A 16,346-nucleotide genomic window follows, 5' to 3' on the forward strand; every position below is an offset into this window, starting at 1 on the left:
TCACAGTCTAAGCAAGTTTTGGCAAACCTTTCAATCTTTGCACTGTCCATGGCTGGCTACCAAAAGATGCTTTTCAGCAGTTTCCTGGTGACTGTTGAACATGAATGTACACGATAAGCCTCTGTTCAATCTAACCACAAATTAGTAGTAGGTGGAACAAATGTATCACCTCTCAACAGCAAATCATATTCCGAAGAAAGTTCAGACGCTACCTTTCAGAGCAAGCAGTGCATGTACTAAACTATTGTGCCTTGGCTAGCCACTCAAAACATGCTCCGCTACAGGTTTTATCACACGATCTTCCTGCATAGCTGTTTTCCATTTATTTTCTCTTATTGCTGCACCCATCATCACTAAAGCATCCATGATCATAGCCACAACATTTGCAAACAAACTACTAGATCCATTTGAAGTTGCACATAACCTAAAAAAAAAACGTCAGCTCTGCAGTTCTTTTCACCCTGTACATAGGTAACTCTAAACGTACACTCTTATAACTCAGCAAAACAATGTCAGTAAATCAGCTCTTTTCTTTCCAGTGGCACTACATTCCAGCAAACACATCTACGGTTTATGCTGTATTCTGATCACAAAAGACATCGCACAAAGAAATGTCTGCGAAGGTTCAAGTAACACCTATCTAAAGTGAAACTTATCTTCCAGTAGGCCTTGGACCAAGCAATGCAAAGGGGCATTGTGCTTTCTATCCCTTCCAAAAACTGTGAAAAGAACTGCACTAAACCACTGGCTGGAGATGTAGGATTGGAACATGCATAACTTTGTAGTTATCCCTGTGGCTAGTGCTTTAAGTACTGTAGGATGAATGCGACATATTGTCTGGATTCTCCTTAATTAAATTAGTATGAGAACTACTGTGTCCTGCTGCGTCCGAGAGTGGCATAGTTAGTGGCTCGTGTTTCTGTGGATACGGTGAAAGCTGGCAGTTTGGTTTACCTATGCAGTATTGGGTTACATGAGACGTTGTGTCTATTGCAAAAACAGTAAAGAAAATAACAACAAAGTACTTCATCTATTTTAACACATTTAAAATCAAAGATAAAATGTTTCCTGTACGTTTTACCAGTGTATCTCACATTTAAAGTGTGAGGAACAACATGCACAACACTGTGAATGCATTTTCTTTACGTGGGAAATTTGCACACAATTCAAAAAAGAAAAGTGAGCTGGGTTGCCACTGTTAAGATTATGTTTCAGCACATCAGCATGAACATTTTGTAAATCAGAAGTTCAAGATAAACATCTGATACAGGTAAACGACGGTCTTGATCAAACACACAATAAGTGGTTAACTATATCAACCATCCAAACTCCATATATAAAGCCTGCTTGTTGCTTTCGTTATTGGATGGAATGCCAGGTAAACAGCCAGAAAGAACAGTAGTTAGAGTAGACATTATTTATTACCTGGGACATTTGTAATGGAATTGTCTCTAGATCAATGTCACATTCAATCCGTGGAGTTCGTCTAGACCTCAGAGGAACTTTAGAGCAGTTTCGCCTAAGAAGGGCAGATGAGCAAACGGGCTCAAGAATATACTGGTGATCTCGGCTCTCCATGCTTTTGTCCATTGCCTCCTGTCAATCAGAATCATACGTACCATTAGAAAGCTATCTGTAGACACTTATTAAAGAAAGAAACATTTACATGTACCTCATTAAGAAATGAATCTGAAAAAGCAGTTTAGAACAGCAAGTTGGAAGATCGACCAGGCATAGGGCAAAGTCCTTGGAAAGATTTTTTTTTAACGTATATTGAAAAGGAAAGGGTATTGGTGTCTTTGCACAATCATACACGGAGCAAAACAAAAACAAAAATTTCTAGCAAGTACCATAAGATAAATAATTAATAATATTAGTGTGTTAAGCTGCACCACTGTCATTGTTGAATATGCTGCTAAATGTAAGATGATATGAATAAAATTATAAATAAAGTTTTTTAAAATCTGCATAAGTTCCTAAAATGAAAAGAAACTTCCATAATCACTGAAGAGATCCGGGACGCTATCGAACAACTCTCACTAAACAGAACATATGGTCCAGAAGGACTTAAAGCCCATTTTTACAAGAGTTTCTCGTCCCTCTTAATACCACACCTAGTAAAACTCTACAATTCCTTTAGAGATATTGGCACAGTAACACTAACAATGGGGGAGTCGGGAATCTCTTTAATACATAAAGAGGGAACACCTAAAGATCTATGCTCAGCTTACGGGTCCATAGCCTTATTAAACTTATATCTCAAACTTTTTACCCAAATAATGGTGCAGGGATGTGCAGCAAGGAGAAGGCTGCCGTTCCGGGATGCAGAGAACACCATCAAAGCCGCTTGAAATTGCTGCGCTTTGGCAGTCCTGACAATGCATAGTGTGGATCCTATTTCTCTTCTGGTTTCCCTGGAATTTCTTTTTGGGCTGGCTGGTTGGCTGCGGTGCCGCATTTGTTGAAGGCCCCTTCGCGGAGACTGTGGTGACTGCTTTGTCTGCTGGTTTCTTTGCAGAGCAACACGAGGTGAGCACATTATATTTGATTAGCTTTTAATTATTATTACAATGTATTCGACCCAACCGTGACCAACATCACAGATGGCCTGGAGGATGCGATATGTCAAGCTCAATATGAGCATGAAATGGAACTCCAAATTATTTGGGTTTGAGATTTTAACATAGAAGTGTGTGATCCTCGAGTGCAGCCTACATGTGGCATTTGTGATAAGGTGGATCAAACAATCACGCATTTTAAACATACCCCATATGGGGGTTTGTTGAATAAGTTGCTTTTGCTAAATAAATTGATATTTGCTCAAGAATATGACATGACAAACTCTCTCCAGGTTCCGACATATGTGGGGCAACTTCCAATTCAATTACTGATCAAATTTTAATTGATAAATACAAATGTCCCAGTTTTTTAAACGATGTAAAGTAATGGTCAGCTGTATAAGTGATCATAATTAATTAACACTAACTCTAAACTTAGTTTTGGGAAGTAATTTGGGTAAAAAACAGGGCGTAATACAATGAGAACAGGGATGTAAGCATTTAAGGGGAGAAAATCGATAAGGAGGCCTTTCTTAGAGATCTTACAGTAAATAATCAGGCACAAATTGAGGTAGCCCTATCAGATCCCTCTATTCCAGATGATTCCATTCAGGCGTTTACATCTTTAAACAGATATATGGCAGATAAATTAACTAAATGTACCAGAAAACAACTGATACCCCCAAATGGTTTAACAGTGCTTGCTCAGAAGCCTATAGATATCTAAGGCGAGCTTTAAGTGAAAACCTGAGGTATAAGGATGAAGTAGTCAAGGCCAGAAAAGGCTATGAAGAAATAATCAGGGAAAGGAAAACATATTGGAAGGAAAAGGCCTGGGAAGACTTAAAGATCACCTGTACAACAAAAGATTCAAAAGCCTTCTGGCAGTTTCTGAACTCCACCACTTTGTTGGGAGATGAAACGTCCAAACTAAAGACTATCGTACAAGCTATAGATTGAGTAAAACGCGTCTCAAAAATGTTTTCCCGCAACCCCGACCATTAATCTGGTTTTGGACCCAAAAGCTACCTTTGATATGAGAGCAGCTCAGGCCCTGAGTAATTCAGATGAGGTAGCAGATGTAAATATAGCTATGGAGAATAGTCAGCAAGAGAAAGCTCCAGGTCCCGATAGAATCCTAATAGATTTGTATAAATATCTACCACATTTTGGGACCCCTCTGATAACCAATGTAATAAACGCTGCTATAGTGGGACCTTTGGTCAAGACCTGGAAGGAAACCATTATAGTTCCAATTTTTAATAATAAAAAGGGGGACAAGAGTCAACCTCATTGTTATCGCTCTATTTCTATAAGGGCGAGGTGTGGTGCCGCAGCCAGGGCGACTGACGTTGGAATCTGGGGATCACGGTTCGATCCCCAGTGCCGGAGGCAGATTAGCCCAGTACCATGTGACTCTGGGCAATAGCTTGCTTAATCTTCCCGAAGGCCCCCAGCGCCTAGAGACCCTTATGGGTGATTGTTCGCGCTTTACAAATGAGGATTATATTTATATTATATATTTCCCTGATGGATTACACGATTAAAATCTTGGGCAAGGTCATTTTGACCAAAATAGAACTCTGGGCATCTGAGACTCAAGTGCTCTCGGTCTTTCAATTTGGGTTCCGACCAGGACTTGGACCAGTGGAGCAGTCATTGAACCTCGCTCTAATCGTTCAAAAATACACAAATGCACAAAAAGGCTGTGTTCATCTAGCCTTTATGGATTTAACGTGTGCCTTTGACACAGTGGACTGCCATAAATTATTGTGTCTTATGGCACAGCTAGGGATTGATGAAGCAAATATCACCCAGCTCAGCAGGCTCCACGAATGCACATCAGCTAGTGTTACGGTGTAACAGATAGGGGGAGCTAACAGACAATTTTTCTTCTGATAATGGGGTTAGACAGTGGTGTGTCCTGGCACCAATTCTCTTGTTATTATATATCAAAGAGGGTCAATTCATGTGAATCCCTGTTATTATATGCAGACAATGCAGTCCACATAGCGGGGACAGCAAATGGCCTGCAAATTTTGCTTCTTGCTTTTAACGCCTTTATGAATAATTTAGGGCTCAAGAATAATAACTCCAAATCATATATAATGAAATGTGGGCCATAAAAAGCTAAAACAAGCAGATGAGATAGATGTAGCAGAATGTGCTTTTCTGGCAGCAGTGACTATAAGAGAATCTGGTGGTACGCAGAAATAAGGGATCCTGGTCTGGAGCCTTATATTTCTTTCGAAATCCTCGAGGGCCCAAGCCCACTGTGGCAGGTGTCAAGAAAGTCTTCATTGCAGGCTCCAGTAACCCTGGCACCAAAGGCAGTAGAGGCTTCGCCGAAAACTTATGGGGCAAAGTCTCAAATATAACAGAAGAAGTAACTTGAGGTCCCGACATGGTTATGTTGAACTCGTTAGCACCTCTATATAACACCTCACTGAATGTCCCAAGATCATCAACAGGGGAGACCCTGGAAGATGGAGTTGATGAAATAGTAGTAGAATAGTCTCTGTATGATGACCTTGTTGACGTGGTCATTGTAGGAGACCTCTGTCTTCTCCTTGGCATATGAGAACGGTGTGATCTGGAGCGCTCTCTTGAGCGTGAACGCCGTCTTAACGGTGATCTGGAACGTCTCGGGGACTTACTAGCAGGAGGTCTTGAGCACTCCATGGTAAGAGGCCTCTCATTAGGTCTGGGTTGCATCTTCCAGTGTCTAATGTCATCCATACATCTAGGAGACATGTTAATAGGAGGTGATTTGTGCACCGGAGAGCCCTCCGGCGTAACTTGAATAATATTTATCCCCAGCGAGGAAGAAGAAGTATCCCTCGACGTCGAACGTTGAGGTCTAGACGCTGGTCTTCCCACCTCTTCCACAGGGATAACTTGCCTGTCCCTCGACGTCGAATGCCTCGACGTCGAACCAGAATGAGCCACCATCGACGACGACCGTGGAGGTGACACTCTGGAAGACGGAGATCTATGGGACGAAGCCCTTGACGTCGGCACGTTCGACGTCGACCACTGATCACGCGGTATCCTCTACGTTGACTCTGACCTCGACAAAGACCTCTGACGGGTCCGAGAGGTTGATCTTGAGCGCCTCGACAAAGACCTTGAGACAGGTGGCGGAGATCTCGACGTCGACCTCCTGGACTTCGCTGGTCGTTTCGACGTCGACTGCGGATTCTCATGCTTCGAGCCCGAAGCATGCCTCGACGTCGACTTATGTCTCGACGCCGAACTCTACGTCGATCTCCTTCGCTTTTCAGGCCTCGGCGTCGATCTACTTCTAGCCGGCGACCTGGTCTTCAATATCGATCTCACTGGCGTTGACGTCACAGGTCTCGACGTCGACTGCAGCATCTTTTCTCCAAGGCTCCATAGAACTCCACGACGAAACCCAACACACTTTGGGACCTATGCACCCGCTTCCTGTGGGTGAGGTAACGCGAGTACTGCGGTGCTCCTGTGAAGATTAACTCTCCTAGTGTCCTAGTTTCAAGTGGTTAGCTTCTAGTCCAGTCGGAAGACTCATAATTCTTTAACTTTGTAACTTTACGCACCCATTGACTTCTATGTGTGCACGCGTGCGCAATTAGACACTGCACACGCATCCCGTGGGCCTCCTGCTCCCTAACAACTGTTAGTCCAGTGCTTAGAGGTGAGGTTCTAATTACAGCACATCCAATAGTGTTTAGCTTATTTAAGTTTTCTTGTAACCTTTGCACGGATGAACATTTAGCAGTTGTCACCAATTAAGTCCATAGAACAACATAGAAAGCATATAGTATAAGGGTAAACAATCATCCAATATAGAATCAAGAAAAAAAAGGTCCTCTTCATATAATGTTATTCTTCTATGCAATTGCGACAAGACGTATTAGCGGTGCTGCTGCTATCTGATTGCAACTTATCAGGGTTGTGAATGTGGATTTATTTTAAACCTTGAGCTGAGTTCATCCAAATATTTTGTATGACTCGCATCGTGGGATCCTTTATATAATTGTGGAGTGGTGACATCACATATTGATACACATTTTCGTCTATGACACCACGTCGTCCCAAATTGTTATGATATATTTGTCAAGCTGACTATGCTGACGCTATTATTCAAGTGAATCCAGTTACAAATTTATTTCAATCATTGTTTTGGGTATTCTTCTATTATCACGCAACGCTGTGTACTCATCTCATGAACAGATCATTATACATCTTCCAAATATTATCCATGCCTTGATGAAGTCTCTGTGGGAGACGAAACACGTGTTGGCGATATGTATGCTGGAAAACCTGTTTTTTATGAATTTTGAATAAAGAAGAATAACATTATATGAAGAGGACCTTTTTTTTCTTGATTCTATATTGGATGATTGTTTACCCTTATACTATATGCTTTCTATGTTGTTCTATGGACTTAATTGGTGACAACTGCTAAATGTTCATCCGTGCAAAGGTTACAAGAAAACTTAAATAAGCTAAACACTATTGGATGTGCTGTAATTAGAACCTCACCTCTAAGCATTGTCTTTGGTTACACACCTGTGTGCACCAATATAGTACCTTTAGGTAGTAGGTACTTTGAGTTTCTTAAGCACCCATTACATACTGTGATTATGTCCATTTACAATACGCATTTAACTAGTGATATGATGAAATATGTCTCTCTTTGAATGTTGCTGACTTTTCCATTTTCTGGACACTACTACCGCCTTCTGTTAAACTGTTAGTCCAGTGTAGCCCCAGCGATTCCCAAGGCCCTAGGCCTTACCATTGTTCGTGACGTGGTTCTTATACCACTATTTTAGTATATGGTTTAGTGGGCCACCAGGGCCTATCCATATTTGTGCAACTTATTATATGTTATATTAAGTTACTTGTTATGTGCTTGTGCCTCTGCCCTCATAAAGAGTTCAGAGGATTGTTTTAGAAATAAATACATATATATTTTGAATATATAACCTGTGTGGTGTCCTTTTATTTGGTATTAAAGGGATTGCATATGGTAAAACAGCTGGCTTCACATGCCCTCTTGAGTTTAGCCTAAAACTGCTTTTGTCCATGCTACCACTAGGATAGCTGGTCTATAAGGTGGACTTTACAACCATCACCATAAGGGTTGTTTGGACTGGTGCAAGGTGCTCACTAGAATAGTGAACATCATATACCAGGCCAACTTCTCACAACTGTGTTGTGAGAAGAAGGTAAACACAGACCGAATGAGGATCGGCTTTAGACATCTTCTTACCACAGGAAGGATATTTATAAAATAAAGGTGACATATCTGACTAAAAAAGATTGACCAATTAGTCAGAAAACAGAAAAGATTGAAAAATACTACCAGCAACAAGAAATATCGAAAAAAGTAGGTAGAATACAAATTCTGACTGAAAAAAGCCAAAATCATTTGAGCTCAAGCTGCAGGTTCCTCTCAGAAAGAGCCGGAAAAAAGATCTGACCTAACTGTCACCTGTGGTGCATGATGGGAGCAGGGTTCTCCTGGAGGCCTTAAAGGCGAGGTGCCAGTTTCCATTTCAGGGATGTTATTTACTTATGCAGCCTTATTTAGGCTCATTGCCTGTCATTACCTGTTTTCTTTGATGAAAATAAAAGGTTGTTTTGCGGAATGCAATTAATGTACATGTCCGTCTCTTGCATTATATGTTATGGGTTATTTTCATACTAGAGACATGCATGTCATTTTGGCTTGCTTAGCCTATTAGATATGCTTAGGGCTGCATATTATTGGTTTATACATGTATATGTGTATAATTATTTCGTACTATGTACTCCTTTTCTATTGTATACACATATATATGTATTATGCTATATGTTCCAGGTTCCCGCATATGGGCGGAGATAATTCAGTGCTTATGACTATTAATGAGTATTCCCTGGAAGAGAAAGATGGTTACACAGGGCATTAGAAGAGATTGACCTCACAAGGGGCATTTTGGGTGAAAGAACTGGCTGGGCCGCTAGGGTTTCACCACTGTCATTTGCTAATCTCCAAATAGATTTAAACTGGATCAGTGTACATGTTAAAACATTCTCTTGTTTTGTTATTTCTTCCTGTATATTTGTTCTTTTATGTTGCACATTTTCTCAAATTTTAATAAAATGTCTAAACTAATCAAAAATAAATAAAGTATGACTCTGGCTGCCTTAGCTCCCACATGACAGAAAAGGGTGAGCTCTCTGAAGCAGGTCTATGTGATACCGATAACCCGGAATGACACTACGCTTTAATGTCTATGGACATGTGCAAGTCTGTTAGCCCATGTGACTTTACGACCAATCTAATGTTGTAATATGTTGATTTGAAAAATGTGATCTAATCCTCTGTTCAAGAACTCAGTTGCTAAGAGCACCCAGTGATGAATACGATCCAAAATGTCATCAACCCTTTATTACTCAAGACTTCTTATCACTCGACAGTGGAAAAATAATCAGTATGTCATCTGCATTACGATGAAAGCATTCAGCAATTTATGTAAAGGTTGTACATGCATGTTAAAAGTAAAGGGAAAAAAGCAGGACCCCTTAAGGCACACCATAGAACACAGGGCAAAGCTATGACCACTCATCTCCTATTTCATCTGTACCTATTCAAACAAGAGAAATGAGCTAAACTATTGTTCTACCACATGAGACACACCTACGTATGTATGCTTTGTATGAATTTATGAATACATTTTTTTATAAAAAAAAGATGCTTTGTATGAATGTATCAACAAAATACATTTTAATGAAAGATAAAAAACTTTGAACCTCTCTGCTAATATTAATGAGGTTTAAACACCCGAGGGAGTTAATTATCATGCATTAATGAAACAATTTGGTGTGTGAATTAAATTCTCCTTCTGGGCCAAACATATAACTTACTCAGGGGTATCACCTCATCTAAATTTCTGAAACAATAAAATATGCATTATAAGGAGCTCAAAAGGGAGGAATTCTGGAATGCTGAAGGATGAGAATCTGATCTCTTTTCCAAAGGAAATGTTCTGGTCTTATTGGTGTCCATTTTGGTTCCAACATAATAGTGCGTTGATGTGGACTTCACACTGTTAATTTGGAACCCCAATCCTTGAAGCAAAGAGGCTGTCATCTAGACGTTTCCGCTGCGAATTCTGGACAGATGCCCATTTGAATAACCATACATCCAACAAATGATAGCTGACAGACTTTTTACTGAGATTTGGTGTTGCCACTTCCATGCATTCTGGGAAAAAGTGCAATATGTCGATGTATAGGCCAAATGGTATAAACTTAAACTGTTAAAATAGCTTTCAATACACAGAATGGTTAACATTGTTTATCCCCACTACTTCACACTGAAATTGGACATCTTGTGGTGGGAGAGTCAAGTTTTTATTGATTGATTTAGACCTCTACTGAGGTCAACAATTAGAGTAAATACAAAGAATGCATTACTGTAAAACTTAATAGCAAAAAATATGGTGGGGAGTCGGAAAGAGGTGAACACCAACTTTAAAACTCAAAGACTCCTCTTCTGGAGACACAAGGATATATGAAACTGTGCCATCACACAATAATTCTCAAGGTGTCAACAGAGAACCTGGAATTTCCGTTCCCACAAACTATGAGTACCCCTTAAAGAGCTACATTAAAAATAAAAAAACGACCTTGATCTCATTCTACTAGAAATGCATCAGTTTCTGGGCCCTTTTAATGCCCTGTCAGTGTACAAGATATCAGGGGGTACACACCCTGCACCATGGTCTCATGGTTGCTGACCTATTATATTCACGGCACAAGTATACATACAATTTTCTCTCTGTCAGACTTAAACTTAAATGTGCACATGTATCAAGTAAACGGTAGGAATGATAATCTTACTTACTTTTGCATTAACATCTTGCAAAGTTAGTATTATTCTTTGTTCTCTGTAATGCGTCCTGAAGCCCTTCGGGCATAGTTGGTGAACGAATAAATGATGGACAGCAGTCAATAAAAAAATTAATGTAAATGGGCCACCTAAAGAGTCCTGCCTATTCGGATGGTGCACATACATATTTAGAGAACTCTTAATTATCAGTTCCAAAATATTAATTGCTAATTAAATCAAGAAAAATAATAAATTAAGGCAACAGATTACAGTATCTACATTAATTAAAATACAGAAGGTGGCGTCAACCTCAGATTCCATCCGTATTAGACACTATGAATCTTGTTGTAACGTTGGAATATTTAATTAAATTTACGATGGGTTCCGCTATAACAAAATTGCAGCAAACAATAATGATATACATATATACTCTGACTCTTCCTATTTACTTATTTAGTGAAGTAACATAATCTACATACTAGTCTCCCCTAAACGAAAAAGGTTATCCTGATGTGCTCTACTACATATTAATCTGAGTTCTTTTTCAGTGCATGAATGGAATACTAAAGGTATGCCCCTAGGCTAACAAAACTTCGCACTCAACGTCTAACTTATTTATCACCAAGAGAAAGCATTTTATGCATAGATCAAACACTGGATGGCATCAACTCACGGTTATTTCTTCTGCACTTCACATAATGAGAGTGATAAGGATGATCAGCACATAAAAATAGAGAGTATTAAACTAATGCCCAGTCACTCAATCAAAGATCATTTGCATGTAGCCGAACATTGCTGAAGCACAGAACACTGAAAATGTGGTCGCCATGTGAAACTCAGCACACTGTCAAATGTTCACCGGGCAGAATTAAAATGTTGAGAAAACATGCATCATACCTGTAACTCTGCAGGGGGAAGATCTCCCAGCAAAGTGGTATCAGCATCCCAGTAAACACTAAAATCGGCAATATTAAGTTGTTTTTTTCTCATCAACTTCTCCACCTTCAGGATGGGGTTTAGGAAGACATAAGAAATTAGATCAATTGAACACAAAACTATGTACATTTTGAATGAACTTAGCTTTGTTTATATACAAACACAAAATATCAACATAAAATACTACCATTTTCTAGTTCCTTTGATCGGATAGGCTGCAGCTACTTCTTTACAGTTTTATACTGGCCAAGTAATGAACAGATTCATCTGAATTTCAGTGACCATGTTTGCACAAAATCCTGTTGTTCTGTCAAGCTTGTATCTTTTAATAGCCCCTGCACCTCCACAGACCTGCAGCATGCTCCACAGTCAAGACACAAAAAAGCACTTTGCCTAATGGGGCAATGCAAGATTGAATTTGCAATCTGATTAAAAGAGTTTAGTTCACAAAAAGGTAAGGAAAAGTAATTTGTTTCTTAGTTCTTTGCAGAACAGCGGGAAGGAAACATTTCTTACATTTAACACAATTTCTCTATCATAGTCATAACCAACTAAATGTATTCACAACAAACACATTTTATTCTGGAACTGCCAGACCTGTGTGAATACCTTATAGCTCATGAATACTTCTGTTGTATTCGTACTTTTGCTGCAAAATCAGTATTCCTCTTATCCCTGCTGTAATGCAGACACAATAGCCATTTCTAGGAGGAAGAGGTGAAAAAAACGAGAGAAGAAGAGGTTGTAAAGAAAACGTTGACTGACTCCTTGAGCTGAGTGATTAAAGGTTGGTTGGTAAAGAATCCCATCAAATATCCTGGAGTGGAGATCCAGAATACATGGAAGTGTCCAATGTGGAATTCCCCAGGGGATGACATTTTGGTTAACCCCGCGGAGGGGCTCAATCAAGTGAAATTAGGATAGCCTTTATCCTGTGGTGTTGAGCTTGAACAGATCCTTTGGCAGAAGTCAAACTGGTTGATGAGCATGACAATACCCGCCTAACTAATATATTAAAAGGAAACGGTTCTAAAAACCTGGACTAAACATCATTGGTTTCATATCTAGCTAAAGTTCCTCAGTTGGACAAGTCACTAAGAAACGTTTGAGAGCTTCCATTATATTTTCGAATTATTTCATCTGTATTCCCAGAAAACAATAGACATGACCGAAGCTCTAATGAACAAAGAAACAGCTTGTCTGGCTGGCTGTATGTCACTACAGCTAAAGTCAATGCATTCAGGCATTGCAGAAACTACATCTGGTTTGCCCCTTTGTAGTTTTTGTTTGGACCTAGTTACCACAGAAAGAGCACTTTTTGGTTTAATGATAACTTTGGCGCTGTTTGATGAATCTTCACAAAACTATAATTTAAAAAAAGTTGACCCTGTAGGGGAGTGGCTGGCAGCCGTCAGGAATGCCCGCACTCTGAGGCGGCTCCGCTGCCCTCGCCGTCTTTCGCTAATAATCCGGCATTTAACCAGCAACTATCCCTTCATCCTGGAGGGTACAGATCCCGACTAGACCCAGACCACAAAAAGAGAACAACCCGAGATGCGGAGAGCGCCATGACAGTGTAGCGATGGGCGTCATCGTAGCTCCGGCAGGGACAATATGGCGGCTCATCCCCGTACCTCTGGCTGATGTGTGAGAGTGCAGGGGCATAGCTGAGGCGGAGCAGTGGGGAGAACCGGGACAATCTCGAAACCGACCCGTTCCCTACCAGCGGACACAGCGTAGATCGGCGAGGAACCGCACTGGTGGAGGAGGCGCCTGTGAGGCGACGGCGGCGCTGAGGACAATACGGCTCAGACGGTAATTGAGGCCCCGGCTTGCGGCCTCGAAAGTTGTGATGCACGCACTCGAAGTCCTCCACTGCTAACCGTTACTACTCGATCCAGGGTACCACTGCCTGGCTGCCGCACCACAACAGAGGTGTTACCAGAACCAGAGGACCTGCTGAAGGCCCAACATCGGGGCCTTACCCGCGTGGGGGAACGGAACCCATATCACTGTCATAGACCCAGAATAGTGCAGGATGTATTCCGTCATAAGGAGGCGACAGCGAACACACAGCAGCTCGTCATCTGATCTAAGGGGGAATCACGCAAGCTGGACATCAGTGGAGCCCAGGGCCTAACAACTCCCCGCCCCCATGAAGCCTGGTTATTACTCCTACCTTCCACATGCAACACTGGCCCAAACAAGTACGTAGAGGTGTTGTGGTGAAATCGTAGCATTCCCCCGCCGCCCTTCATTTGCCAACAGACGCTGCACCCAGCTGATACTCATCTACCGGTGGGCGGCCCTACCTGCCCTGCCAGGAAACCCGACAGGCCGGCAGGGGAGGTTAATCCTTTCCCACCTCCTGCGCAGGCGGCCCTGAATACTGGTATAGGGCCCTGCAACGTAAACGAGGAGACAATAGCCCCTGCGCAACGATGGACAGTGGCAAGGGAGACAAAACGCAAGCCCAAAAGACATTATCTAAATTTGCCTGGGGCAAGGCGGGCGAAGAGACCGAGCTGTTGCCAAAGGGGGAACCAACGACCCTCACCCACAGACTCCTCAATCAGACCTCACCCTCCGTGACGTCATGGAGGCCATAGCTGAGGTACGAACATCCCTCGAGACTCACATCGAGGTCTCTCTCATAAGAGCTGACCTAAGGAAAATAGATGATAGAGTGAAAGATGGGGAGGAAACTACTGTAACATTAACATCTGATACGGCTCTCCTCAAGCAACAAGTGGTCCAAACTCCGTGACCAACAGGTGAAAATGAAAGGACTCCTTGACGACTATGAAGGGAGAGCGCGTAGAAATAACGTGCGCATTCTGGGAGTTCCGGAGCGAACGGAGGGGCCGGCTGTAGATCTCTTCATCGATGACCTGGTGCTGACCAAGCTTCGACCGGAGCACCTGTTCAGTTATTTCTCCATTGAACGAGCCCATCGAGTCCCTACGAGTTAAGCCAAAGCAGGGAGCTCCCCCAAGGCCCATCACAGCACGAGTGTTTAATATCCAGGACTGCGATGTAATACTCCAAACGGCACGTGCTCACCCACCAGTAACGTTGGAGAACAGTGCAATCACGTTTTTCCCGGACTTTACTACCAAAGTGCAGGCTCAACGACGCAGCTTTAGTGAAGTCAAGAAAGCGCTACGAGACAAAGAAGTAAAATACTCTATGCTCTTCCCAGCAAAGCTCCAGGTTGAATGCGAGGGCAAAACCTGGTTCTTTTCATCCCCAGAAGAAACATGGGAATGGCTGGAAAGTTGGCGACGGGTTGGAAGACTGAACAGCAGCAGGAATGACAGAACCCGAGGCATCAGATTGAACAATGGGGACACACCTTGAGAAGATCCAATTCAGGAGGGGCAGGCCTCGGCCTTGAAGAGTTGATAGAACGGGACGTTGTGCATTACGGCTGAGGTGACCTGAGAGACACCCGAGTTCCCTGGACGTAAGACTGGACACATGATAAGGTACTGGGGTATTTAGCACAGACTCGCCGATGGCCAAGTGGGCCCGGCCAACGTTAATCTGAGCAGAACTACTAATACCACGCCGCTTAGATGGTGACAGCTAAAGATGGGATTTGTACGGATCTAAATTATATACTGTGTGATATGTATTCATCATTAATTCACGGCAGGGTGGGAGGGTTGTTCACCAAGCACCTCGTATATGGGAGGGTGGGTGACAGGCACTCTGCCTTGTTGGGGGGTGGGTAGTTTGAAATCCACCGGCAGGGGGGCAGAGAGGGGGGTGATGGGGAGGATCCATGGGGGGTTATTGTTGATGTTAAACCTACAAGTCACGATGCAAAAGGTTGTACAATAGGTTCGACAAACCATGATCTATCCCAATTGACGCAATATACACAACAGATGATTGCACAATGCCCCACAACGTATAGCCAGTCCCGATTGGAGTGCACGGCTGCCCATGTCGTGAAGGACTCATTCACCCCCCTAGCAGCTGCAGTGTACACTCTCTTGGTCTTACTGATGGTCAAATATGGATAATACTATTGTTACAAAATTGTCCGCCTTGACGTGGAATGTGAACGGGCTGGGAGACAAAATAAAGAGGGGTGTAGTATCACATTATCTTAAGAGAAAGGTGCCAGATTTAGAACTATTACAAGAAACTCATCTTGAGGGCAATAATTGCAAGGCTCTCAGTAGGTGGCGATATAAATTAATGATCCATGCAAGATTCACATCTGGTTCCAGGGGAACGGGTATCTTAGTGCATAAAGGCCTTGCTCTCACACCCACTCATACGTGGGCAGATCCGCAGGGTAGATTTGCAGTGATGGGGGGCACCTGGGAAGGGAAGCCGATAAATGTGGCTTCAGTGTATCTCCCACCAGTGCTGGGGAAGGAGGCACACAGTGAATTAGGCAAAATACTGATTGATCGCCCAGATGGTATCCTAATAATGGGAGGTGACTTTAACTTGACCATGGACAATACACTGGATAGGTTTCCCTGACAACCTGCCGCCAGATACAGCACTCATATGGCGGAATTTACTCAAGCCATGGGACTAACGGACATATGACGCTCAATGCAACCACACATGTCATATTACACTCACTACTCTAATGCACACAATAGTATGTCCTGTATAGATTATTTCTTTACGTACCTGGCAGCTGTTGGCCACTACCAGAACCCTCGTGGGCTCCCGCAGGGGATCTCCGACCACTCTCCGGTGTGGGTTGAGCTCACTTTTCACCAACAAAAGCAGAGCAGCACCATAGTTATAAACATGTGGCTTTTAAAGATCCCTGACATAAAAGAAGAGGCACTTGAACAAACTGACCATTATTTTACTGAAAATCTAGGATCAGAGGATTTGACACAGACTATTTGGGAGGCGTACAAACTGGTACTAAAAGGCCATGCCCTGGCGTTAAAAATAGGTCATCTCCGCAGCCATAATGAACAAATATTGGAAGCGGAAAGTGAACTTCA

General features: G+C 42.3%; 1 protein-coding gene across 1 annotated transcript in view; it reads right to left on the bottom strand.

Moving 5' to 3' along the window:
- The window catches only part of LOC144752502 (intermembrane lipid transfer protein VPS13D-like), a 189,641-nt gene that overhangs the window by 92,263 nt on the left and 81,032 nt on the right, over positions 1 to 16,346 (bottom strand). Inside the window, exons 7-8 of the mRNA XM_078640411.1 lie at positions 11,320 to 11,424; positions 1,426 to 1,596 (exon numbers count right to left, since the gene is read on the bottom strand). Of these exons, the coding sequence (XP_078496537.1) occupies positions 1,426 to 1,596; positions 11,320 to 11,424 (276 nt within the window). The remainder of the gene's footprint in view (positions 1 to 1,425; positions 1,597 to 11,319; positions 11,425 to 16,346) is intronic.

This window comes from Lissotriton helveticus, chromosome 5_1 (genome assembly GCF_964261635.1).
Source record: "Lissotriton helveticus chromosome 5_1, aLisHel1.1, whole genome shotgun sequence".
Lineage (NCBI taxonomy): Eukaryota > Metazoa > Chordata > Amphibia > Caudata > Salamandridae > Lissotriton > Lissotriton helveticus.